The 27,094-nt window shown below is 43.7% G+C and overlaps 1 protein-coding gene across 1 annotated transcript; it reads right to left on the reverse strand.

The window, feature by feature from the left end:
- Positions 1 to 1,972: 1,972 nt before the first annotated feature.
- On the reverse strand, positions 1,973 to 27,094 carry creb3l1 (cAMP responsive element binding protein 3-like 1). The gene is made up of 13 exons (XM_083937741.1): positions 26,835 to 27,094; positions 16,929 to 17,064; positions 15,975 to 16,061; positions 8,736 to 8,890; positions 8,542 to 8,629; positions 8,030 to 8,232; positions 7,361 to 7,507; positions 6,961 to 7,019; positions 5,394 to 5,462; positions 3,145 to 3,247; positions 2,859 to 3,021; positions 2,196 to 2,355; positions 1,973 to 2,101 (listed from the first exon to the last, which is right to left on the reverse strand). The coding sequence occupies exons 1-13, from the start codon at positions 26,943 to 26,945 to the stop codon at positions 2,065 to 2,067; spliced, it is 1,518 nt and encodes a 505-aa protein (XP_083793867.1). The 5' UTR covers positions 26,946 to 27,094; the 3' UTR covers positions 1,973 to 2,064.

The following is a 27,094-nucleotide window of genomic DNA, read 5'->3' on the forward strand; positions in this document are numbered from 1 at the left end:
ATATATACACACTTTCTACAAACAGGAATAAATACAACACACACTGCTGTCGCATGAGCACATTTAGCGTTGATGTGGAGATTTCTGAGGCTACAGGATGAATTTGTGACAGAAAAATATCTACAAGATGTTTTTGGCTTTTTAGGTCAAGAAACTTCAGCTTGAAGGTAAAAATGAGCTTTTTTAAATGTTAAATTGTACGAGCTAATAGCATTTTTAAATCGCGAGGGACCGAAAAAGACCCTCGTAGGTTTTCATGCGACAGCAGTGAAACATAAACACTGTATTACAGTTAAACACAAACACACAAACACATCATGTCGAAGTTTGACACTACATGAAGACATGTGAACGACACACCATCATGTGGAACTTCACCAAAAAATAAATGCCAAAACACAACATACAATTCCTTTCTTTTTTTTTCTTGCATACAATAAATATGCTCTTTTTTTGGATGCTCAGAATATATTATAGGTTGTATTTTGGATTTTGTTTGTAAACATTATTTAGAAAAACCAAAGACGATGACAAACTAACCTTAAGGACACGTTCAGTATTTCTTTTTTTGTCGCATAAATTCAATATGCTCTTTTTTGATGCTGCAAATATATTACATATACAATTATTAATTCCATAAAAATACTTTTATGTCATGTTTCATAACCTCTGTCAGGACCCCTGTAACGGTCACTTGATATGAAAATATGGCCCCTCCTCAAATATAATGCAGAATTTGAACGTGGAAAAAATTACCTCTAACATCAGACATGGATTTTAAAAAGTGGAAAAATAAAACAAACTCTATATTTGGTTGTAACTCTTTAACTGCAAACACTTGACACAACTGTTTGGTAAGCAGCTCAAACTGAGCCTGACTCGTGGAAAAGGTGGATTAGACACTTTTACACCACAGGCGTGTGACATTAAATATCTCCTCTGGATAAATCCTGATCATTGATTCAGTTTATGGTTACCTAAAAGAAACAAGAACTAGAGGAATGGCAAAAAATACGCCTCAAAAGACCGAGATCGGCCCTGATTAAAAAAATAAACAAGCGTAATTTAGTTAGAGTGACGTTTCAGCTGCGGTCTGTAGCTGCGTGCGTGGACTTTAGGTGTACGGCCGCGTTTGAGTGAAGTTTGCGAAAGGCACTTTTAAAATGGCACAGCTTCCGTTTAAAAAGGGTGCGTTTGTATTCCTGTTTTAGTTTGGCAACATGTCATTATGTCGTTATGTAAAATCATAGTAACAATTTTCACAATAGATTAATGACTTAAGTCAGTTACCATGGGAATGTTCTCTGCTTCCTGCTCCTCTAATGTGATGATTACTTGATTCGTTCAAACCAATTTAATTGTTAATCGCAGCCCTTTCTCAACATCAGTATGTGACTGGTTAAAACTTAGATCACTGACCCGATGAAGTGCATCTACAGTGCCTTGGAAGTAAAATACAACATAAACTCCCACAGTGGAGGTCCAGCGATTATCCGCATACTTGCATCTATGTTCATCTATTTCCCATAAAGCTCTTTTCAGAAAGGATGTTGCTTTCCCTCTTGATAGATCACAGCTTCAGTGGCTCATATCTGCCTTTCTTCTTGGCAATGGTCTGACTACTTTGCGGTGAAACATTATTTTTTGTTAAAAAGCTACAAACTGCATCTGTGCGCTCCCGTATATAATCTAGAGATGTTTAAATTAAGGTCCTATGCTTTTACTTCATATCTCTTAAATAGTCTCTATACTTGTTTAAACTGAATAGTAATTATACTATATTTGAATGCATAAAAATATAAATTCCAATAGGGTGGTCCCTTCAAATCAAGTGTATTCAGGTGTAGCAGAGTCTGTTGAAGCACCACGTGCAGGCAGCGTACCGGCTGTGGAGGACGGGGGGGACGTCTCGGGGCTCACGAAAAGGGATGATGACGGTGGGATGTAGATTTCGGTCCAGTTGGATGTTGATATGAAACCCGCTGAGTTCAGGATTCTGGAGGTTTTTGGGGCTTTTTCAGGGGTCAGAGGTTAGAAGTCATGGGAGAAGGGGGTCAGACTGTGTCAGAAGATCTCGGTGACTCCATCTGGTTTTGTTTCTCTGAGGAGAAAAGAGGCACTCGATTTATTTTGAGAGGACAGTTATAAATAGATCTTTTGACAAAAAACCAATCACAATGTGTTTATTTTTCTACCTCCGGTCTAACTCGGGCGCAGTCGTCCGGTTGCGGCTGTCAGCTGTGTATCGGCTTGTCTGGATGTGGCTCTCTGACTGTAGCCTCTCCCCTTCTGACGTCACTGAACTCTCCTCCAATGGAGCCCCTTCATTGTAGAAGAGAAGGCTGCGGGAACGGACTGCAACACACATAACAAAAATACCCTGGTTTTCATTCTCATGTCAGTTATGTCACCTTCCAACAACTGTAGGTTGTAGTGAGCTCTGCGGCCTCTAGGAGCCACTAGCAGAGCAGGATTGCAGCCCCTGATGGGTACAGTCGAGCAGACTTTTTCCTTCACCACCGAGATGATGGTTTCTGGCAGAACGGAGTGGTACTTAACGTGATGGCAGCCTATAACCTCTGCTTTCAAAGGGGGTTTCTCAAGGGTAAGTGGTTAAAGGAAGTGAATTTATAGGAGAGTGGAATGCAGCGAAGAGTGAAAGTTGATACTCGTGTCCTCTTTACAAGACTAAACTCCTGGGATCTTTATGTATCTCACTCCTTTAAGTGCTTCTTCATGTGCTTTTATTTTGAAATCATTCTTATATACAAGCAGTATACACAAGGAAAGTTTACGGGTACTTTAACAAACTTAAATTAGTTTTTATGATGATGTTGAATAATAGGTGGTAGACCTACCCTGACTGGTGGTGTAGAGGTCCGCTGACGGAAGAGGAGGAGAGGGAGAGGGATGAGAGGAAGAGGAGGATGAGGACAAAGAGGAGGTGTGGGTGAGGAAGGAGAGGGGAGAGACGCAGGGAGAGAAGGAGCCCAACACCAGGACAAAACACACAGCCACCATCTGCATAAAGAGAGGAGCAAAACATGTCAATACATAACCATGAATGAGGGGAAAAAGTGGAAATTTCCTTTGAATGCACCTTAATAACAGCAGGATGCAAATGTGTGTGCGTGAAGAGCTCACCATGAGGCATGTCCCTGTTTGAGTTGAGGCTATTTTACAAGAACGAGGGACGACTTTCCCTGAAACCAAGGTTTGAAGCTTCTGGAGCTGCTGTAGGAGAGACCTAAAGAGAGAGAGAGGCAGAAACTCTTTAAACTCTAAACTTAGAGCACAAAAGCCCTACTTTCGACCAGTGTCCCTGCACGTAATCCCTTTGTTCTCGTACTTGAAAGTGAACGTTATCCACCCGATTTACTCCGGCTGTGTCCGAGTAAAGAGCGCAGCAGAGTTGCAAAGATAACACCGGTACAACCAGTAGAATATAGTGTATCAGAGGGATCTGGAGAGCAGGGTTGTGATGGTATGAGCCGTCAGTGGCTGTGAGGACGCACTCTCACCACTAAGTGGAGACAGAGACCCAGTTCACACGTGAAGCAGCCAGTTGCTTAATATGTTAGAAACTAAACCAGACAATAGCTTGGTCGGTTACATATTCTGGGGTCAAACTGAACGGAGCACGTTGGTTCATCTACTGTTTCAAATCGCCGTGCTGATGTCTGTCACATGCACCAGACTGTAGCGTTATGCTGTGAGTTGCCAGCTGTAATAAACTTATACGGGATGATGCTGACCACCATCACTCACACTGAACTTTGATGTAAAACCGCAGTGATTCACTGTTAAAGTTATGGCTGCTTTAAATATACAGTGCTCCCTAAGGTCACACTCTGCATTTGCAGGTCCAAACTTCTATTCTGGGTTTCTACTAGAACATGTTGTTGTGCTTTAACGTTCAAAAACACGTGATTTTTCTTATGCTGTCTGTCTGAATATGCCCGTATTCACAAGCACAGTCTGCTCTGATTGGTCAGGGGTCTGGGTCTTGTATATTTGCACTCTTCGGGTCTCAGCACAGTCATTGCAGACAGGCACTTTCTACCTGTAGACCTTATAGTGTAGTTGTGACAGCGCAACCGTACAGAAGTCCTGACGGCTCCTTTAAAGACACAGTTTCTGATTACGGGCTGTGTGCATTTCTCAGTGTTTATAAAGCACCTCAAACTAGTTTCAAATTAAAAAACATATGGAAATCTCACGTTTTTTTACAATATGTGACCTTTAAATGAATGTTTTTGTTACTTTTAGGGAGGCTAGGCTAAAGATATCATGCATTTCTTCCTGCTCTGGACATACAGATCAAATTATTACCAGTCTGGCTCTGGCTGAGACAGCGAATAAACTGGAAGGTTTGAGTGTCTGGTCAAGTTTATTCTTGTACAACTAATAAACCAGTAGCACTAACCCACTTCTGTATTTAAATCAACGCAGACGTGCAGTAAAGAGAAATGATTGGAGAACAAAACGACCACTAATAACTGCATTTGGGGCATTTGAGGAACTAGCAGCTTAAATTTAGCTCATTCGTTTAAAAACCTCTCTTCAGACCTGCACACATTCTGGACTTTATGTGAGAGTGAGCGTGCTGACTCATGTTCCCCAACTTTGTGCCAACTCATTGTTCCTCTGTGCGGTGGTTTAACATATCCATCAGTGTGTGTGTGTGTGTGTGTGTGTGTGTGTGTGTGGTGGGGAGGGAGGGGGCTGCCTTCCATGATGAAAGCCGTGTTAACTTGCAGCTTTAATGACAGGCTCAGGCTGCCACAGACAGACAGACTTAAAGACAGACCCCCCCTCAACCCTCAGCACTCTACCCCACCACACCCACCCACCCGCCCGCTCCAGGATAATAGCAGATTGGTTTCATATTGTTATAATAACAGAGGAGACAAACAGAGCCGGGTGAGTCTACACTTTGCTTATGGAGCAGATACATTTCTGTTTAGAGTCCTGTAATTCTCTCCGTTTAACAAACTGCACATAAACTGCAGAAGGTTTTGACTTAGTTACTCTCTTACTACATGACTGCAGCTCAGTCACACGTTTATAATGATCATTATTTCTCCGGGAAAGATGAAAGTAAAAATGAGCCCTGCTACAGCGCCGATCACTCAACTCTGAGTTTATCAAGATGCATTCTTTGCAAATGTGTTTTGCTATTTTCAGTGATTACAATCCAAACATCATCACAAGAATGTCGGGTCTGTGTTATCAGCGTTAGGAGCCAGCTCACAACAGATTGAGTCTGTTCAGAGACACAACGGCAACACAACACTGATGTCAGCCAGTGTGTGTGTGTGTGTGTGTGTTTGTGTGTGTGTGTGTGTGTGTGTGTGTGTGTGTGTGTGTGTGTGTGTGTGTGTGATCCTCACCTATTTGCGGTCTCCAGATTTTCTACTTTTCTCCACAGGTCGCTGTTTTCTGATGTATAGCTCTCCACCCTGACACACAAACACAGACGGGACAAGTGTGTCGGTGAATTCATCTTGACATTTTAATTCATCTATATATAACTGTTGCACAAAACACACAAAGGGATTTTTCAGGATTTCCTCTTCCTAACTGGCCTCCTCTCCCTCTCCCTCCATCATCTCCTGCTAATCCTTTTGATATCTACTATCGACTAAGCATCTTGTTAATCTTGTGCTCCGTTACTCATAATCCTCCTGATCTCCTCCTATGTTTGGATTGAATAAGGCTCAGTCACATGTGTCCCTTTCAACCGAGTCGTCCCGCTGTGTTCGTTCTGCAGGGATCCTCCGATAATCCTGTCCTTAAAAGACACATGAACACGAAGAAAGAGAAGAATTTCTGTTTTGACACACCTCCTATTTCTTCGCTGTGCGCAACTCTCACCCTACTCTAATAGGATTAATAGGACCTTTTGTCACCATCTGTATGAACCTCTCAGGGCACGTTTTGCTCCGAAAGCAAGCCCCCTCTTTCACCTCTCTTTCACTCTCCCTGTCAGGGAATCTGATGCAGGTGTTCAGCAGGTTACTGGAACCCTGCCGTCGCAAGGAACGGCCAAAGGTAGGAAGAGAGAATGGAGTTTCTATCAACTTTCAGTGATGAAATACATCCTAAGTTAGTACGATGTGTTCATCTGACCCCACACGGAGCCGCGATGTCCTGCAGAGCTTGTGTGTCTGTTAACACACTCAGCTCCAAAGACAAGAACTTCAACTGTCATGTTCACTTCCGCATTACACAGAATCTTTGCTCTATTTTGTCAGTTTCATGTTTTTTTCGGTGCCAGCGATGCACGAAAAGCACTCAATTATGTATAAAAAGGCCTATGGTTAGATTCAACAGGGTGAAACCTCACAGGCCGACATGACTGCTTCCTGGACCAAAGGCAAAACTCGTAAATACGTCGTTAGACAGCTCGGAGAGGTGGGAGAAAGTGTTATTCATTCTTTGCACAGATATTGCCGTGTAACTGGGTGTTCACACCTTTCAGAAAAATAAAAGTACAACACTTACTCCATGATTTAGCTCTGATTCAATGAGGAACTGCGTTTCAAAAAGTCCTGCTCCGCTCAAAAACGTCAAAGGTAAATGATTGACTCCTTCTTTTGGAGGTTGCGGAGCATTTTGATAAGAAACATCTGTTTGGTCTTTTCATCGGGTTTGTTGACAGGAAGAAAAACACAGCATAACACCATCTTTATCCTTTTATTGTTCTGTCTCTATGCCAATAACAGCAGGGTAAAGCCACAGGTCGAGCTTTTTAGACTCTTTTCAACAAATTCGAGAATTTGGCTGCACTTTTCCAAATAGTAATGGCCGCTGATATACTGTAGTATAGTTACTCTGCTGCTATTTAAGGGGGCTGTAATGAGAAAGAGGGGTTGGAAATCGCACAAAGACAGCTAGACACAAAGGTTAAACAAAGTGGAAAATGAATGGAAACATAGGGACATTTCCAAGCCTTACTTTTTCTCCAGACATTCCACATATTCTTTCTTCTTCCTCCGACTCTCCTGAGCTGAGATCTGGGGAGAAAAACAGAAAAATATCCGTAAGATGCAATTTTTTTTTATTAAGTTTCTGTGTGATTTATATGATTTCGATTTGACAAACCTTGTGTAAGGAGTGTAAGGCGGCCAAATAAATGTGCTCAGCTGGAGCAGATTTGCAGCCTGTATAAATGCTTTGAATCCTGTTTCTTCATCAATCGTACGTCTGTCATACCGCATCATTTTTGATTTCCTGTCTGAGCTCCCTGACCCCAGAAAAAGCTCTGCCTCTCTCTCAGAATTAAAGTCACCGGCTCTGTAAACAGGCTTTCGGTAAAGCCGTGAGCACAAAAACAAATGAGAGGCGCGGTGTTTACCTTATTTTTGATCTTCCGTCTGACCCTCTTCAGTGCCTTCTCTTCGCTCTTAGTGAGAGGAAGTTTGTTGGGTACCGGGTAACCCTCGGCAACCAGGGTCCTCTTCTCTTCTTCTGTCAGCAAGAGAGGTCCTGAACCCTGCAGCTTCTGCACGATGAAACACATTACTTCATCAATGTGTTTACAGCCATTATTAACATTTATGTCAAAGTGATAACCCAGATTTTTTGAAGTGGGGTTGTATGAGATACTTGTCCGTAGTGTATCACCTATAGACGGTGGTGGAAGTACCTCATACAACCCCACTTCTGAACTATCCCTTGAAGATAAAACCTGCAGTCGACTGACTCATAAGCTTTCCCTTTTGAACAATACTGAGCAGCAGTACAGCAGTTCGGATCATGACGTTGTAAAAAACCTTCTGTATAAACCTTTGGTCATAAGGCATCACATTCTGGCATTGAATGTGATGCATTTGTTCAGAGAAAAGATGCTGAATCAGACAGACAATGGCCAGACTCTTCACTTGTTGGTGTTCAGTGAATAGGCTCCATTTCATCAGCAGATTATTGGACCGATTTAAACCCGCAATGACAGCCGGCAAGTACCCCACTTTACATTATTTGCACTCACTTAAAATAGAGTTCAGAGAGTTGCGGAGTTACTCACATGCGGTGCAGTGAGAAGAGGTGAAGAAGAGATGGCTGCAGAAGAGGAGGACGAGGGAGAGGAGGAGGCCCGACCTCCTGGCCTCTGTTGTGGTTGCGGGGAAGACGGCTGCAGAGAGAGATGTGGGGAGGAGGGAGGGAGGGAGCCGTCACTGTCGCCGTGGTTACTGCTTGGAGGGGTGGGCGGGAGCTGGAGAGCATCATCTAGAAAGAACAGGAGGGAGTCGGATGAGGGCTTTTACTTTAAACTAAGACTTTTTCTGAAACAACTCGCTGCACATGAGAGTCTGCTGGTGTTGTTCTGTACGTGCTGACAATCAGTCTGTTGATAACTCAAAATGTATTCATTTATTCTGAATTCTCAAACATTGTGTGGACAAAACAAAGACAGGAAGTTGGTTGCTGGTCATGTTTCTTGAACATATTGCAGGGATTAGACAAAAATCCCCACATTTCTGTCACTTCCTAACTGAATTATGATATCACTCTTCACACGTGGGGGTGTTTGCGTACCGCTGGGCAAGCTGAGGTACTGTCCGGTCTCTCTGGGTTCATCTTTTATGGCTACTGACTTCGCACTCTTGACTTCATCATGGGGCTCCTGCAGAACCACAAACAAAATGCTAATGCACACAGCTTTTGACCCAAAAAGTTCAAGATCAGCAACGTCATCATTTGTGGCGTCTCGTTGTCTGATGGATGCTAACCGTGCGTTTCCATGGTGACCCTCTGTGTGTAGGGGGAGGGCTTAATATGAGAGGCGGGCCTTCCATAGGCTGAGGATCTAACCTTTGACCCACATCAGGCTCCTCCTGTTTCACCAGGATGGCTGAGAGGTCCTGACTGAAGCTCCATTCAAATTCTGGGGGGAAAAAAACAAAATACCATAAAAATCAACATTTACAAAGACACTTTTGTTCTGTATAAAAGCTAAACTTAAACTACTATTTCTAAGATTGAAATAAACATATAAAATGATATAATTATATCACATGTTCATGGTCATAAACTCCCTAAATCCTTTTCAAAAAGCAGAACAAACACCATGTTTCTCTTCGGGGACCTTCAGGGAGGTCTTCCAAAGGTAGGAAGGAATGGTGGAAGTGGTAGCTTATAAATCACACTTCCTAAGAGCTTCCCCAAAACATTTGAGCACTGACAAAACCGGTCATTACAGACTGCTGGACGACGTCGTTCTGGCAGCTGTGGTGCATAATTTGTCTCCAGTGAGTATGTACCGTGAAATAAAAGATGGGCTGAACCAACAACTTGTCTTTAGTGTCCTTCCTGAGGGGAAAAACGGTAAAACACTGCAGCAAATATGCATAATTAAGTGACCCAACAATGAGCACAGAGAGCAGTTTCAAAGGAGGTTCCCTGAAACACAATGAGGATATAAATATAAGAGCATCTCACATGTACTCCATTGTTTAGTCTACTGTTAGCTGCAGAACATATTTTTAGTAACATAAGTGCTGCTGCAGGAAAACTACACAAAAGCACTCCTGGTGTTTTTGGTGTCCTGGTGGGTGAGATGATGAAAAGGCTCCGGTCGTCCCTGCCAGCACCAACCAAAGCTCACGGGCATTGGAGGGGCAAATATTACAATTCATCAGTGACAATCAATGAGAAGAGAGAACTCATGAAGTTTTCACACAACTGAACCAAAAGTTATCACATGAACACCATCGAATCATCACATTTCCAGGTCAAACATCAGGATCAAACTCTTTATGATCGGCCCAAATAAACCTCAGTGCCCTTCACACACGAAGGTCAGGGGCAGGATTCACAAAACATCTGATCTCAGCACTAAGAGTTCTCCTAAGGTGCACATTTCTTAGTTCAGAGAGTCATTTCTTCAAACCTATTCACAAAGCCTCTGAGACCAACTTTTCCTCAGGGGTGTTAGGGACTCCTGAGCTCAGACTAGTGGGCGGGGTCCACCTTGTTGCTATGGATGACATCATGCTCATCCCTTCTATGCCCCCAGTGATTGGCTCAGAGGGAATGAGTCCCTAAGGGCGCACTCACACTGTCCACCTGTACCGCGCCCAAACAGGTTTTACGGGTAAAGTCTAGTTCGTTTGACCAGTGTGAGTGCAACCGTACCGCGTCTAGCTGCGGTACTCTTGCCGTCCACGGCCCGTTTGGAAGAGGTCGGCTTTTGTAAAGCACGTTTGCACATGTACGAGCACGAGCGTGTGCACGTGTACGAGCACGAGGCCTACGGCGGTTCCGACGTGAATTTCAAAGGAGAGCTGATTTGCTCTAAGGGAACCTCGTTAGGCAAAAGTCAAAGAAACAATCTATATGAAAGTTTTCTAACTTTACATTGAACTTTAAACCAACTTAAAGTAGTTACAGGTAGAGAAGGAGGAGGGTTTTTCATCGAGTCAGCATTTTTACATTTAAGAATAAGTCATGGGCACCAGGACAGACACTTTGATGTTTGTCACCAAACATACACACACACACAACCAAAAAGCTCCCATGGCATATGGAAAGACAGCAGTGGCAGTTTAACAAGACAAGTACTGCTGTGTGTGTGTGTGTGTGTGTGTGTGTGTGTGTGTGTGTGTGTGTGTGTGTGTGTGTGTGTGTGTGTGTGTGTGTGTGTGTGTGTGTGTGTGTGTGTCGGGAGTGAACGTCATTTTAATCACCTCCTGGTTTCCTAGCAACATGTCTGCTGGTAAAATGCTCTGAAGTTTACAAGCTGAGTGTGCTGTGAGGAAGCAGAGGGGGTGGAGGTGTGTGCCCGTCAGAGAGCGTTATCCTAACCCTCTCTGCAGCGGGGATCAGTGCGGAGAGAGTCCATCCTAAAAACAAATCCCTGCGGCTTCTTTCTGCTGTCTTAGACAAACCGAAAGCCAAAAGATGCAAACCCAACGCTGCAATCTGTGGTTTTATTAACAGGAATAAACACTGCCCGCATGGTCTTGGGGTTTATTTGAACCCAGTAGCTCAAGCACAATGGGCACAAATGCCAGTGAAATCAAAAGAGTCAGTGAACTTCATTGCACTCCGCCCATAAGTCCACTGCATTAGGACTTGTAGAGAAGAAATCCTGATTTGCTGTGTTTGTTTCAGCTCAGTTCCTAGATCAGTAGGTAGTGCAGTACTCAAATAAATTCAGTTTGAAATCATATAAAAGAGAGAAAAGCAGATAATCCTCACATTTGATAAAGTTCAACTAGGCAATATGACGATACGAGACTATACAAAAATGTATATCGGATCTATTTTTCTATATTGCAACACTGAAAAACATCCGAACTGCGTTACAGCAATATTTATTTTATTTGAACAGCGCTTCATGTTACGATCCTTGCACTTTATGTTTATTTCGCACCAAAGTATTTGATATAATGAGAAAATACTTTACATTCATATTTAAATCAGTACAGAAAAATAGGCTTAAACATGTGGTTGGTTCATACAGAAAACAATATTGTGATATATATTGTTCTAAAGATATAAAATGACCTACATTATATCCGGATGGAAGATTTTGACCATGTCACCCAGCTCTGTAGTCTTAAAATCAACTGGCTTCAAAACGCACCGTAATTAAAACACAGTGATGGAAACTACAGTGTGTAGCTAACATGTTAACACACAACTGCAGTTAATAAAACAATCATGTGCACAATTGATTTAATCAGAAAGCAGCCGACACACAACACTATTATTACCAAATGTTATCATGGCAACCGAGCTACAGGTTGTGTAGAAATCATGCTCTGGGCCGTAATGTTGAAAAGACGAAACCACTGCAGCGTCCCGAGCACCAGGGGTGTGGCTTTAACTGGGACCAGCTCATCACTAAAGCCTCCTGTTCACCGCTACTAATATGTCATTTGTCACCGATTAGCATGGCGCCTCTGAAAATACAAACTAAAAAGGGTTTAATTCAGTTTTGGGGTGGATCCACCATTTACCTATTCCCCACATCCTCTCTGTGTGAGCACGACCCGCAGAAGCCTCTCCTAATGAGGCCGGTCCTGCTGCTAGCCTGAGCCTCATTAAGCCTGCTGCTCTTGTTAAGCCAGGGCTTGATTGGAAACCCTCTACCACCGTTTCTTTTAATGAATACCAGAGGCTGTTGGCAACTGCATCGGAAAGGTTGTCCTGCGCGTTTAAGTCAGGGGAAATTTGAATTAAAAAAAGGATACATTTTGAATTATTTTCTGCGTGATTGTGGACTGTTCTCTCCGGGTCTTTTCCCCTTCATACCCCTGTCAGAGAAGCGTAAGCATAAATATAATACTATGAGGTGTACTCAGTCATTAGATATGGACTGCAGCTGACAGAGTAGTTTTGCATAAGCTCACATATGTGCAACAGGAATAATGTTCTACTTAACGGTGGAAACATTTAGTATAGTAGCATACATTTACATAAATACATACTTTATTTTAACCTTAGCAGTCAGGGGACATTGTATGAATAATGGAGGGACAATAAAGTGCAGTGAGTATGTGCAGGGGGGTTAAATATCATTTTAGACATAGTGTTTTGTGATGAAAATAATAAAATAAAACTTGATCCTCTCCTCTTACTACTTTATGGGATCTCCTTGGATGCTGTTAAGCAAAGGCAGTCTGTGGCTGTGTAGGCCCGGGTAAGAAATCCTATCGTCGTAATGTCTAATGACCAAAAGGCTCCGGGCAGGCGTCACAGGGGGTTAACAGAGGAGAGGTGGCGACTGTGTTTGATCTCAGTGGGACAGCAGGAGCATTAAAACAATAGATGGAGCAGCGCAGTTGGAGCCGCAGTAAAACCTGCAGCATCTTTTTGACTGAAAAAGAAAAAACTACAGGAACTAAGACCACAGGCTGAGAGGGAACGAGAGGGTGAGAAGGGGGAAAAAAAGGGGACAGGAAAGGTAAAAACTCAATGTCGAGAACGTAAATCTGTAAAAACCTTTAAGCCACTTTCACACATGCACTGCAAACCTGAAGTGATCTAATCATTACCCAGCGGAACTGTTTGAGAAACCAAACGTCCGAATCAGTTGGCTTGGACATCAAACACGCTTCACCCCTCCGGCTCCATGTGTCACGTCCGATTGAGCCCATGTGTGAACGGAGAAAAGCAAGGGACCTGATGCTACCCGTGTGAGAACATGAAAACCTCCTGTTGCAGGCCACAAGTGTGAAACTCCGGACAATAACCACACCTGATTCTCCCGACGGTGTTCAGAGTTCACAGGATAAAACAGCTTTAGTGACCCTTATCCAATCAATCAAATTTGATCTGTAACTTTCATACGTTTGGGGCATCCGCTGCGAAACATAATCCTCATAATTCTACTTGGGGAGGATTTTTCCCTGCTCTCTGTGAAAGGTCAGCAGCTTCTGACATCCCCGGGGGCTAATTACCCTGACCGAACAAGACAAACAGGCTGCTGCTGCTTCCACTGAGGTGCTCTGACTGGATGCTGAGAAGGACTGTGAAAAGTGCAGCGCGTTCAAGGATCGTCTGCCAGGGTGTTCCTCACACGCCTGCATGCTACTTCACTGGAGATTAGTGTTGAATACCAGGAACTGAGATCTCAGTATTTACGGGCAATTCTTGCCAGAACCTACTGCCTTCTCAGCGTGTGCGCCTGTGTGTTAGCGTGTGTTATACATGCACTGAAACAAAGGCGCCGTTCAGACCTTAAATTAACCTGGGTTAGTCTTGGGTGATCCGACCACATCAGTTCACACCTGGTATCAGAATGCACCTCCGCGTGAGTGACCAGTTGTGATCGGATCTCACTTCCCGGCTCGGTATGCAAACATCTTCTCCAAAACCTCATTAATGGCCGAATACGTCCAAGTCCAACCTTGAAATGTTATTACTGCGGTAATACTGTGTGACAGGATCAACCTCTCAGCTGCGGCAGTCTTGTCAAAATACTTTTCATGCCAAAAGGGGCAGCTAACGGTCCAGCTGTTTCAGAAGAAATGTGAACAAATCAGAAGGGCCCAAAATCACAGTGCTAAGCAGAACAACGCAGAAGATACGAAGAATACTGACACAAAATGAGAATTAACCCCATGTTTTGATTAATTTATCTGCTACTCTGTGTTCAAACATCTTAATCTAGAAAGCTTCAGTGATGGCTGGAGAAAAGAGTGATATCTCCCCTTGAAGGAAGTCAGGGATAATGCCCGACGAGGTGTCCGTTATCTGGAATTAATGGAGGATTGGGCGTCCGTGGATTCCTGATGACGGACACCTCCTCTGGCATTATCCCTTACGAATCAATCTACAAGTAGAAAAGGTTATCATGGGGAAACTCAAAAACTCTGGTGAACCCTCAAATACAGGGCACGTGCGCACACACACACACACACACACACACACACACACACACACACACACACACACACACACACACACACACACACACACACACACACACACACACACACACACACACACACACACACACACACACACACACACACACACACACACACACACACACACACACACACACACACACACACACACACACACACACACACACACACACACTTTGCTTGTGAAACTTTTAGTAAAGGCCGAACCAGGGACAGGGGTTGGAAATTAGTCTCGTCTAGGAACCTGTATGCACGGCATCTATTTTTTATTTTAAATGAAACAATGTACAATGTATTTGTCCCTGCTCAATAAAATCCTAAACTATATATATATATATATATATATATATACACACATTCCATTTGTGCACTGGATGCACCAAAGTAGAAGTAGTGGAAAAGTTTTTAGGCAGGCTTTATGGAGCAAATGCAGGTTGTGAAATACATTTTGGATTAAGTTCAATAAAGAATAGGCTGGAATAGATTAAAATACATACGATATATGTGTGTGCGTGTGTGTGTGTGTGTGTGTGTGTGTGTGTGTGTGTGTGTGTGTGTTCCACATGTGAGCTTGAGACAGCAGTTATGCAGCCAGAGAGGGAGCCAAATCAAAGCTGTCTAGATGTGCCGTTTAATGAGGTAATACATTATGTTAAGGGTTAGTAGTTTAACGTCATTTCAGTTTTCATAACATCCTGTTTGCTTTGGCATGAGCGTCGATTTACATTCTAACTGAAGCATGCATGTTCAGTTTGGATTTGGTTTATCCTTTCCAAAGGGCAACATATGATATAAATAAGTATTCTCGTGGAAACATAGAAAGTTGTTTTGTTTTTCGCTCAATGTGGTATTTTGGCAATCCAGGTAATCGGATATCCCTCCCCCAGTAAAGCAGATTTAATTGGATTAAGGGAAAAAGAGAAGGAGAGAAAGATCGAAAACAGGAGAGTGGGAGAGAAAGAGAGAGATAACCTGACAGAAGAGAGAAAGAGAGTTTCCGCTGGCTTCAGCTGAGGCTGCAGACTCAAAACCATATGCTTGTCATAGCGTTGTGTGAGTCCATGTGTGTGTGGGTGTGTGTGTGTGTGTGTTAGGTGGGCAGGGCTTAGCTGGAGGAAAACTGCTCAGACGGGGATCCTGCTGTTCAGACAGCAGGATCCCCGGGATAAATGGAGAACAGACAGCATGTAGACAGACAGACAGACAGACAGAGACAGAGGAAGATGGGTACAGACAGAGACGGGAGGAGATAATGAGGAAGATGAGTTCGAAAGAAGACAGAAATATGCAGCGTTTTTATATTGCGCCGCAGTAGAAACATGTTCCAACGAGCATCTCTTACATAAAATATAATACATACCAGATTACGCCAATAACCACACATACTATATGACTGACAGTGATTTCAACCAATAAGAGACAGCAGACGGGGTCAAACTGCGTGTTAAGGATTACATCATACAGACGTTAACCACTGGGGGCGGCCGGGACGATAGAGAAACAGACTAAACATCAGTATCAGAGTTTGGGTTGGCTGTGCATGTTTCCAAGTAGCAGAAGATAAGAGGTTTTAATGAAGAGGGTGCCTACCTGACTCATGGTCCATTTTGATTGACAGGGCCGGGCTCTGGGGGGCGGAGTCTTCACTCAAAGAGTAGCTGTGCTCTGCTTGAATATCTGTGGGATTCAGGGCCGAAACGCAACATCGCTGTCTTCATCAATGTGTTAAAGTGACGGCTATTTGTCATTCAGGCATAAGAGACATAAATGTACGTTACAGCTTTGTTCAGGCATGCTGGAACTTTTGGTTATTTATTATCTCCAAAACATAAAAACATGTTTTTCATCCCTTTCTTCAATCGTTTCGCTGAAGTCCCTTTCGCACTGGACAGAAAACACCCATTATCACCCATAAACAGCTCAAGCTCCAATCAGCAGTGATGGAAAGATGACACCTGGGTGTACAAGCTAATTCTTTCCACTTTTCCGTTGTGATGCAGTCGGTAACTTGAAACCGAAGGAACCTACAGTACAATAACTCGGAGCGGAGATGCCGAGGCCTGTTTGGACGGCTTTGTTTGTAAGTGAGTGCCTACAGTTGTAGTAGCTCAGCCGGTCGTAGCCTGAAACAACAGCTTGGTGCCTCCTCTCCACAGACCCAAGTCTGTAAAGAGTTTTGGTTTCCAAATCCAACTGGCCGCTGAGTGGAACAACTGGCTACTGCACTGCTGGAGGTTATCTTGGAAAACGAGGTCGTCCAAAAGTGGCTATTAGTTACGGAGTTACGGAAAGCTGTGGGCCTAAAAGCGTTTCAAGTCAAACATCTGCAAGACAGTGGTTGGCCATTGGAAGGACTCCACAAACCAACATGTACCTGCTGTGAGACGTTCATTGTTACATTGGCAGGAACTGGGAACTGGGGAAATGTTATTGGAAGGAGCTGTGCCATTTGTCTTGGACTGCGCGCTTATATTTCAATAGTGCGAGGAAAATAGTATCTGTATTCCTCGACTGATCCATTTCCATTGTAAAAGAGGGGCTGACCTGGGCTGCTGTCGTCCATGTCCATGTGTAAAGGTGAAGGTCTGTCTGCCAGAAGTGGCCGCTCTAATAGATGCTCGTCAAAGAAACTGCTGAATAGTTCGCTGCTGAAGTCGTCCATCTGGTCCCCTGAGAAAGGCTGGAAATCATGGAGAGAAACATGGAAAGGGTATTTTATTCAGTATAACAACAGTTTTCCATGGGACAGTTACCACTGCAAATAAAGTCTGCGGTACTTTGCATGTGTCTCCAAGTTTGGTGAAATCTTTTGGACGAACTGAAGGGGTTTTACCTCTGTAGGTGAGACAACTCTCCTCCTTGTTAAGATACATAATCCCCCTTGGATGATCTGAAAAAATGCATTGTCACAAAGCTGACAACACTGCCGTTTTCCTTTAGCTCATGAAAAGCTGATATTACAGGATACATGACACAGCTGACATTTGTGAGTATAATAATCTGTCAGTGTGAATGAAAAGTTGAGGTTTCTACAAGACTGATGAGTGTTTTATAGTCATTCTTCTTCAGACCTGGAAATAGATACGCTGTCTGTATAATCCTGGTCTCACACTGCCAGCACATCTCCACAGCGGCGCGTTAGCACTGGAGGAAACGTTCTGGTTTATTTCTTTATACCATTTCCAATTGTTTTGGGCGACGCTGAGCCCTGGGTGCAGAGATGATACCCTTGTACATAAACAGAGAGTGGAGATAAAGGTAGGAGGAGATTGCAGACAGCGAATGGCTACAGTCAAACTCGTAAAATCCAAACTGATAACTTCAAAATGTCTCGTTTTGTGTCTTTAGCAGCCCGAATATCCAGTTTTAAAAGATATGAGAATGATTCTTCACGCTGGAGAGGCTGAAACAAGCAAAAAAAATGCAATTTCTGCTCGGACAATTGCTCAAGCGATTACCAAAACCAACTCATTCTCTCTTCCGATTGTGCTAAAGACTATCTGTCAGAGTGTGACACCAGACAACACGGGCTGTTCCGATGGCACGAAGAGTCAGTCAATGGGAAACAGCATCGATAGATTCATCCTCTGTCTGGATGAGATGAGTCACTGAGCTGAGAGATGATGATGTTCTGGAAACCTGGGACAGCACGGTGCTCTGATTTCACTGGTTTTAACACACACACACACACACACACACACACACAATATGAGTCACCCTTGTCTTGAACAAACATGCACACACAGACAGACACACAGAGATGGATTGGGAACTAATTGAATACACAAGTAAGTTCTGCTTGGAGGTTTCTCTAACACACTCCGCAACAGAAATACATTTAATTTGCGACAAAATACGAAAATAGATGTTCATGTTTTATTCCTGGCAATTAGCTTAAAAACTGCCAGAAGCGTCACAGCAGATCAAATCAGTCCACTAGCACGGATAAAGAGATGACTGGGAAAATGAACAGAGAGCTGACTTCATTTTTTTTTGTAACAACAATGGAGGAATTAAAGTCTTCTTGGCCTCTCTGCAAGCTACCTACCCAGCCCCAGCACTTGCATTAAACATTATAATGTTTAGTTTAGAACAAAAGGGCAAATGGTTTTAAACGTTTTAGTGCATGGTTTAATTTTGATAGTCATAAATGTGCTTTTTAGTCAGAAGCCAGAAGATAGTTGAAACCATTCGGAGGAATTTTCTTCCTTGAATTGAGGCTGTCAGGTACACAGAGGTGCTGATAAATGGGATCAGACTTTTCTAAATATGGAGCATTTTATTCATTTGGAGTCATGAAACTACTACAAGCTTAAATGCTGGTTAAAGTGTCCATCACTGCAGTTGAAATGGGTTAAATAAGGGTTCAGAGGAGGAGGCACAGAGGTTTAAGGATGGAAAAAAGAGAACAAACAGGCCCAAGTTGAAGGTTTGAAAAGGGACCATACTGTATGAGTCACAGGAATCACTGCGTTGTGTATAGGTTCTGTAAATACTGTTCAAACACCTTCACACATGCATTGTCTCAACAGTGTGTGCGTGTGTATTAGTGAGTGTGTTTAGGAGGTCAAGTGTGTCTGTGGCAAAAGTCCGGGACACACGCAGCTGTTGAATGAAACCATGTGGAGTAAACACACGCTTGTACTCGTGCACACACACAGAGAGGGTAGACCTTCAGATGGTGGAGGAATAACAGAAGCACACGAGACATGAAGAACTGCTGATGTCTTAAAACTCGACTGTGAACTGCGTTGAGTTTTGCTGAATACCAACAGTGATCTGAACCAAATCTCGGGGCTCAACAGGGCTCACTGCTCAACAAGGTGTGTGCATACGCTCAGCAATCCTGCAGTCACTCACTCTGACACACACAAGTGGATACTCACTCATTCGTGGACAAACACACGCACAAAAAGACGACTGAGTGAGCGGCCTTGTTCTCCTGCTGCACTAAATGTTGCAACAATATCCCTTTAAATAATCCTGACACTGTCGGTTTAAATGTGCTCCATTAGGGAATATAGGTCACGTTTAAACTGGGCCACTCAAAAATAAAACGGTGAAAGGTTTACCATGTGGAGAAATGTTGGTGCAAGGAGCCGTTATGTTGCTCTCTTCTAGCACGGCAACATTTAACTGTTGTAGCTCCATCAGTGCTCCTCTAATGTATATTTAGCTACATTTTCAGCACTTAACTACTGTTTTGTATGCAGCTCTGGTAGTTACAGTACAGTCGTTACCCTCCAACACACCTGGAGCCTGTGATACAGCTCTCACCGGCGACTAGCACAGTCCTGTTTGAGGCTAATCTTTTCCTTATCCATCACCTGGCATGATCGTGATGTACCCATGGCAGCGTAGAGGTTTTTCTTGCACCCGAGAAGTTTCTCTCATCTGGCTGATAAGATCTCCTCCTGCTCTCAGGACTGGGCATGTACAGACTCAATGATATCTCCCTCCCTCGACTGTTTCCGTCTAATAAGCCAAATACAGATGGGTCAATTAGAAAATTCTGCTAATTTTCAGTCTGACACATGCGACCAAATCCCACAGGCATAAAACCTGGAGGTGGGTGGGTGGCTCTGAATAAGTAAAGCGATGCTGCAGCCAAAAGTAATAATTAAAATGTTTAGAAGCTCCCAATTTTCCTTGTGACTTTTAATTAATACTGTGGCAGCAAAGTCCTTCTCTGCAGTCATTCGTCCGTCACACCACTATGTAAAAATAAAGTGGAGTCTGATAGAAAGGGGAGAGGTCTGGAATAAAATTGCATGCATTCACAACATCAAATTGTTGCTGTGGCGGCTGCAGTGTTCATTTAGCGGGCAGAATTTTAGCCTAATTATGGATGCAGGTAATGTGATATTTTCTCCAAACAATGAATTGATTGGAGAAAAAGGTCAACACTTAACGGACCATTGTCCCGGCATCAAACCTGCACCACCTGACATTCATCAGGGGCAAACGTTCACTTCATTTTCTAATTTTTGTTCCATCGCCCGCACCATATGAAACAAAGAGATAAACATCTGTATGTGACTGCTGCTGAAGCTCGATGAGTGCTTCAGCGTCAGACGTCTGATGGAGGAACAGCTGCAGTCAGTGCGAACAGAGGGACGGGGCTTTCATTACCTAAGCCCTCTCTGCTGGGGAAATAATGACATTAGGGGGGAAAAAACGTGTTAAAAAGCAGTTTTTTAAGTTTATTTCAGTGGTAGTGTGTCATTAGGGGGGGGATGGGGCTGAGCTGTAAACCACACAGGGAAAACGCTGGGAAAGACAGACGCAGGGAGTAATTATAAAAGCAGAGAGCGACTCTTTATACCTGTAATTAACGGTGTTGCGTCTCAACATATCTTTTCTCTTATCCTTTCATTTGGATGCCTTACTGGGTCAGGTGAAATAGGCAGCAAAATACCCACGTTGGTGCGCATGTGAAGAATATTTACTTCCCCTGATACTGTGATGGAGAAAAGCACGGGGGTAAAGTGGGCCAAAGCGTTTATGTCATTATGGCACGAGTGCTTCTGTGGAAACTGTCGTAATCTGCTCAGAACATCATGTAAAAGCCAAAGGGAGACGCACTGACAAAACATTTGGTTCTCAATACATAATGTATTCAGACTTCAAAAGCCAACTTTAGTGGCTCTGCTCTGGCTTATTCCACTCATTTATGTGTCTTGGTTTCCGATTCTTGGCATCATGAAGCTTTTTATCTGGCCGCGAACACATCGATCTAATCCACAGGGTCAAAGTGTTTGTCAAATAAAGCTTCAGCCTTCGCGTTAACTTTTGTCTTTCCTGACTGAATTATATGTTGGAAGCAAGAGCCTTTAGGTGGATTTATGATGCACACAAGCAGGTACTGCAGCCGGTACTACGGCTTCACCCTGAGGCATTTTAGGCCAGCCCGCAGGAAACGCACCGTCATTTTAGACAGACTTCCTCTCTGCGTGACTTTATGTTCACACTTGCTGCATCACCACTGGTTTTGCCACAATCTTTAGCAATAACTTCATTTTTGCCATATCATAAACTATGCACTACACGTACTGTATGTACTTCTCTGGCAGGATGGAAAGGTTTTGAATACATGTAATATAATATTTAGGTTTCTAATAGAACATGTCTTCAGGGTTTTATGTTAAATAACTCTTAAACGCTCTGTTTAAGCGCCTGTCTCTTTAAGACCTCCTGAAAAAGCTGATTGGTCAGTATTCTGCGCTCTCTGCGTCTCTGCAAAGTTATCGCAGTCGGGGAATGACTAACATCACAGTATTGGCACTTTCTACCTAAATATAGAAAAGCTTTCAATCGATCGACGCAGACTTGAACTTAACCTTTTAACTCTAGAAGATGCATTGGTGGACATTTGGACTGGTATTACATAAGACATTAAAAGACAACATGGCTGGTTGAGACGGGGACTTCTTTGCCGTGTAAAATGGAATTGTGAGAGACCTGAAGACATCATGTCATTATCCTATAACACTGGCCGCCGCAGATAAGAAAATGGCAATGTTCTCTACTGTATTTGGCTTCATGTGGTGGTGTGCGGCTGCAGCGGGTTGGCCGTGTTTGGCTTCACATGAACCGAGAGAGGAGTGAGCTGAGGTTACTGTGTGTGTGTGTGTGTGTGTGTGTGTGTGTGTGTCCGTGTGTGTGTGTGTGTGTTTGTGTGCGTGTCTGTGTGTGTGCGTGTGCGTGTGCGTGTGGAGACATATGTGAACTCAGCTATAGTTCTTAGTAAAACAGTAGAAGAGTATTTTTCCTACACACACACACACACACACGCACACACGCACACACGCACACACGCACACACGCACACACGCACACACGCACACACGCACACACGCACACACTGCTGCATGCCTGCTCACATTCCATCTGGAGGCTCAGCGGCCAATCGGCATCGAGCATGCAGATGAGACAGGCGTGTCCTTTTAAAGCTGGAGTACAGGGTCAGAATGGAGAGTAGAATAAAACAGAATAGAAAAGGAGAGAACAGAGGGAATAGAATAGAAATGTGGAGAAAATAATAATATTAATAAAAGACAGAAAGCCCAAATATATCTAGAGTTTTCTTTCTGTAGTATTTTCTACGAACAAAGTAGAAAAGAATCAGATAAAATACGCTGCACAGAAGTAAAAAGCTCACTTTGTGCATGTGTTTAAATGCACGTTTGTCCACTGAAATAAAGGTCATTTAATGAATAAATGGTCCTGTAAAATCTTGCAAAGTTGCAGAGGAAAGCATCACTTTTAAGGAGCTGGAACCAGAGCGTGTGTGGCGTCTTTAACGTGACAAATTACTTCGATCCATTATCAAAATAGTGCGGTTGAATTTTCTGTCAGTCACACACGCCCAGTTAATTGTGTCAGCTCTATTATGAAATACTGAGACGGTAAACCCGCTTTGTAGACTGTACAATATTCATGCATTTGACACTTTGGTTGCGTTCATACAGTTTCTATTATTTTGAAACTGGCCCTCAAATGTGATCCAAAGGGACTCTGGCACACGGTAAAGGAAAGGTCAATGCAGTGTGTTGCGGTTACCATAGCATTGGCCCCTGCATTTTGTCTGGCGTGACTCAACACTCACAAAAAAAAAAAGCATCCCCGTTCCTATAAATAATGAATGCATCATGAGAATAATTGGTAGTTGCAGCGACGCTCACCTCTCCTCCAGGATCGTTCCAACCCGTTCCCAGCAGGTGGTAAATGATGTGCTCCGTGCACGACGCTTGATTTTGTGGTGAAACGGCTCAGTGAAGATGGTGCACAATGACTTTATCCAGGGCATGTTTAATAGGGACTGTTATGCACCAAAAAGGAAACTCAATCAGGTCGCGTCATAGGAAGCTTAAGTGCATCTTGAGGTTAGAGGACTCTGAAAATACAGAGATGCGGTGATTAATGTCCCAGGGATCCTCTTCATCAGGTGGAGACTGGGCCGCGCTCTTTATTTCACCTCTTTACGCAGAACTGAAACTTACATTGAGCTCAGATACTCTAACTTGTGTTTGAGTATCGCCACATTTCAGAAGAATGAAACCAAAGTTTACTTGACGCTTGATTATATTCTGTTCTTTTTAAAATCATACTTGCAAACATCGGGTTGTGAAATAGTGAGTAATTTTCCATCGGTGTATCGGCCCAAGGTGTAATTTGTCATTTCTTGTATTTTAGACCTGATAAAGGAGCTGGGAGGAGGCCTCGGGGAAGACCCAGGACCAGGTGGAGAAATTAGATCTCCACACTGGCCTGGGAACGCCTCAGGATCCCCCAGTTAGAGCTGGTTAATGTGGCCCGGGAAAGGGAAGTTTGGGGTCCCCTGCTGGAGCTGCTGCCCCCGCGACCCGACCCCGGATAAGAGGATGAAGATGAGATGAGATGAGATAAAGGAACTTTGTTATGAAATGTAGTTTTTTTTTTTATATTAAATTAATATTTTTTAAGGAAAATGGCTTTTTTGTTGAAATGAGAACCAGAAGGCTTAATAATAAGGCAGTTACACTGCAATGCATTTAGTCTGCAGTATTTGCACATCAAATTAAAAAGTGTGTGCCACTGACTGCCACCATCTAAAGGATAAAGTTTACAACATTACACACTTTAAAAAAGGCACGGAGGGCACCACAGCGGCTGCTTTAACCAGGAAAACGTCTCGGCTCAACGTGTGTGGACCTAACAAGCATATTTTCTCTTTGGTGTGTCGGTGTCACCTCATCCGTCTCTGTCCTGTGGAGTCCAAACACTGAACCGGAAGCCAGAAATCGCCAATGAGTTCTTCTTCTTCTTCTACTTCTTCTTCTCGTTTTCATTCTCCTTCTCCTTCTTCTTCTTCTTCTTCTTCTTCTTCTTCTTCTTCTTCTTCTTCTTCTTCTGCATTAGTTTCAGGGTTGCCAGACACTGTGACAAATATCCCCCACAAGCTTACTGGTTTCCTTCACTGTAAAAGTGTCTCCCGCGTGAATCGGGAGACTTGGCAGGTATGTTTTAAAATACTGGGACAGGTAGTAAATGCTATGAAAAATAATGTTCCCCCTGATAATAATAATTGTCAATTCACTTTTTCCCCCCTTAGCTATATTGATTCACTTTCCTCCTGGTTACCAGCAGGACACAGTTTACTAAGAGAGGCAAACAAAGACACATCAGGAAGTGATGTCTCTGTCTGTCCTCCATGATTTTACAGACAAAACTGCACATACAGTTGCATTGTCTGAATGTCTGAATGGGAAACTGCGTCTCCACTATTGTACCTTTCTTCCAAGTTGCTATTATCAATATTTTTATATGAACAGAGGATGAAATGAACGGTGATGCACCAGTACAGATTCTGCGGTTCTTCTGAGCTTTACAGCGTCTTTTTTATGCCCCACAACTTCACTGTTTCTGTTCAGTCTAACCGCTCACATTACTGTCTTTTCTAGATGCATAGAGCAGCATTTGGACAAAGGGAGGTGTCTGATGTGATCCGTCATCAGCAACCGTCCCAACAACTAACTGCACATTAAAGATGAAGGAGAGATGTATAAGCAGACCATCTCGCAGACGGTGCAGCCATCCTTTCGCATGTCCTCAGTCAGTGGTACAGCCCAGCCTAGTGGACTACTTTATTTAGAACAGGGACGGGGGAGTTTAAACCACAGGCAGACTGCTCGGCTGACTCACTGACTAGAACCGAGGCCTGCTTAAAAAAAACCTGGGCCTTTTAAAGAGAGAGAGAATGACACAGAGTGGAAAAAGAGACAGCTAGCGATGGAGCAGAAATAAAGAAAGAGCACTTCCTGCTGATAGTGTGATCGACGTCGTTAAACTCTCAGTGTGCAGCGGCGAAACAACTCTCCGTTTCCATGATTTAAGAGTGCAAAGCTCGGTCAAGCATGGCGTGCACCGAGGGCATGGCAGTGTACTTTTAGCGTCTTGTGGCCAGACGTGCACCGCGCACATGCCGCACACTTGGACGGGAGGAGGAGGGACGCACTGTCGTACATTAGGGGCTGGCGCTAGACTGGAAACCAGACAAATCTGCCAAACGGTTTCATTTGTTCTGGCACATTAGCGATTAGCCTGGTGACTCATTGCAATTAGATTTTACGGCACGCAACAGTCCCTCACTGAACCTGGGCACGAGACAGTAGCTTAATTGCTTAATTGTTTCCTGTCGCACCGCTTTTGCTCAATTAACCAACATAGTGATTATCAAATTAATGAAGAAGCATGATTCGGCTCTACCACACAGTTCATTACAGCCACAGCTCGTCCTTGACGTAAATTAAAGACTCATGGGAGGATGCGTGCCCTCGGGTACCTCTTGCTTTTGGATGAGAATCGGGGACAACAGGTGGTTTTAAAGGGGGCTCAGTGATTTAGGGGGGAGAGAGACGTATATAAGATAATTTTTGGGCAGTTTTCAAGCCTTTTTGTTATATTTGACGGACAGGAAATGGGTTGAGAGAGAGAGAGAGGGGGAGACATGCAGCAAAGGGCCGCAGGTCGGAATCGAACCCCTGGCCGCTGCCTGGAGGACCTTCCGCCTCTTCACATGGGGCGACTCCAGAGAGAGATATTTCACTGCAACACTGATTATTTTGCAGCAGCATTGAGCTGGTTGGACAGGATTTGGTAGTAGATATGAGAAGCATGCAGTTAACTAAATGTAAGACAAACTTCTTTATAAATCTCAATGAAATCAATTAAAAAAGCATCAAAAGGCATCTTTGAATGTCTTGTTTTGTCTCACCAACAGTTAAAGATATAAAAATATTATATTTCGGGACGGAGGGCGGCCGAGTGCTTAGAGCAGTCGCCCCATGTAAAGAGGTTGAAGGTCCTCCAGGCAGCAGCCACGGGTTCGACTCCGACCTGCGGCCCTTTGCTGCATGTCTCCCCCCTCTCTCTCTCTCTCACCCTATTTCCTGTCCGCCCTATATAATAAAGGCTTGACAAAGTGCCAAAAATAATCTTTAAAAACACAAAAATATTATGCTTGCTATTACAGAAGGTTAAGAATGTGCATGTGAGTGAAATTTAGCCATTATTGCTTTACAAATAAGTTATAACAGTAGCAGTACAACTGAAATGAATGTAATTAATGTTGCATGTTAATTGAGTTAATTGGAAACTAATTAAGAACAATATGATGCATTTACTGTGCACTGCTCTCTCACACACACACACACACACACACACACACACACACACACACACACACACACACACACACACACACACACACACACACACACTAAAGGTTAACCATTCACTCAGTGTTCCCAGTCTCACACATATTGGTTTGCACAATTACACACGCACGCACGCACGCACGCACGCAGGCAGGGTACGAGCCCCGGATGTCAGTCAGGATCTGAATGAGTGCACCGCCCTCCTGAGGTCCGGCTCCGGGCGGAACAGGTGGGGAGCGGAGCAAGAACTCACCACGTTAGTTAGGAAGTCTCCGTCGCTGAGTTCCTCCAGGTCCAACAGGTTGGCTCCCCCGGACGGGTAGAGTTTCTCTGCCGCCAAACTGTCTAAGATAGAGTCCATCATGGCTGCAGCCGTGTGTCACCTGTGTGCGAACCCGGGGAGTCGAGCTGCTGCTGTCTTTTCGTGTCAAACTTGGGAAAATGTCGCAAAAATTCACATCCTCCTTCTTCTGCTGCTGCTGCTGTGGCGGAGACGCTGCTATCCATCCAGCT

The sequence above is a fragment of the Echiichthys vipera genome (genome assembly GCF_963691815.1).
Source record: "Echiichthys vipera genome assembly, chromosome: 23".
Taxonomy (NCBI): Eukaryota; Metazoa; Chordata; class Actinopteri; order Perciformes; family Trachinidae; genus Echiichthys; species Echiichthys vipera.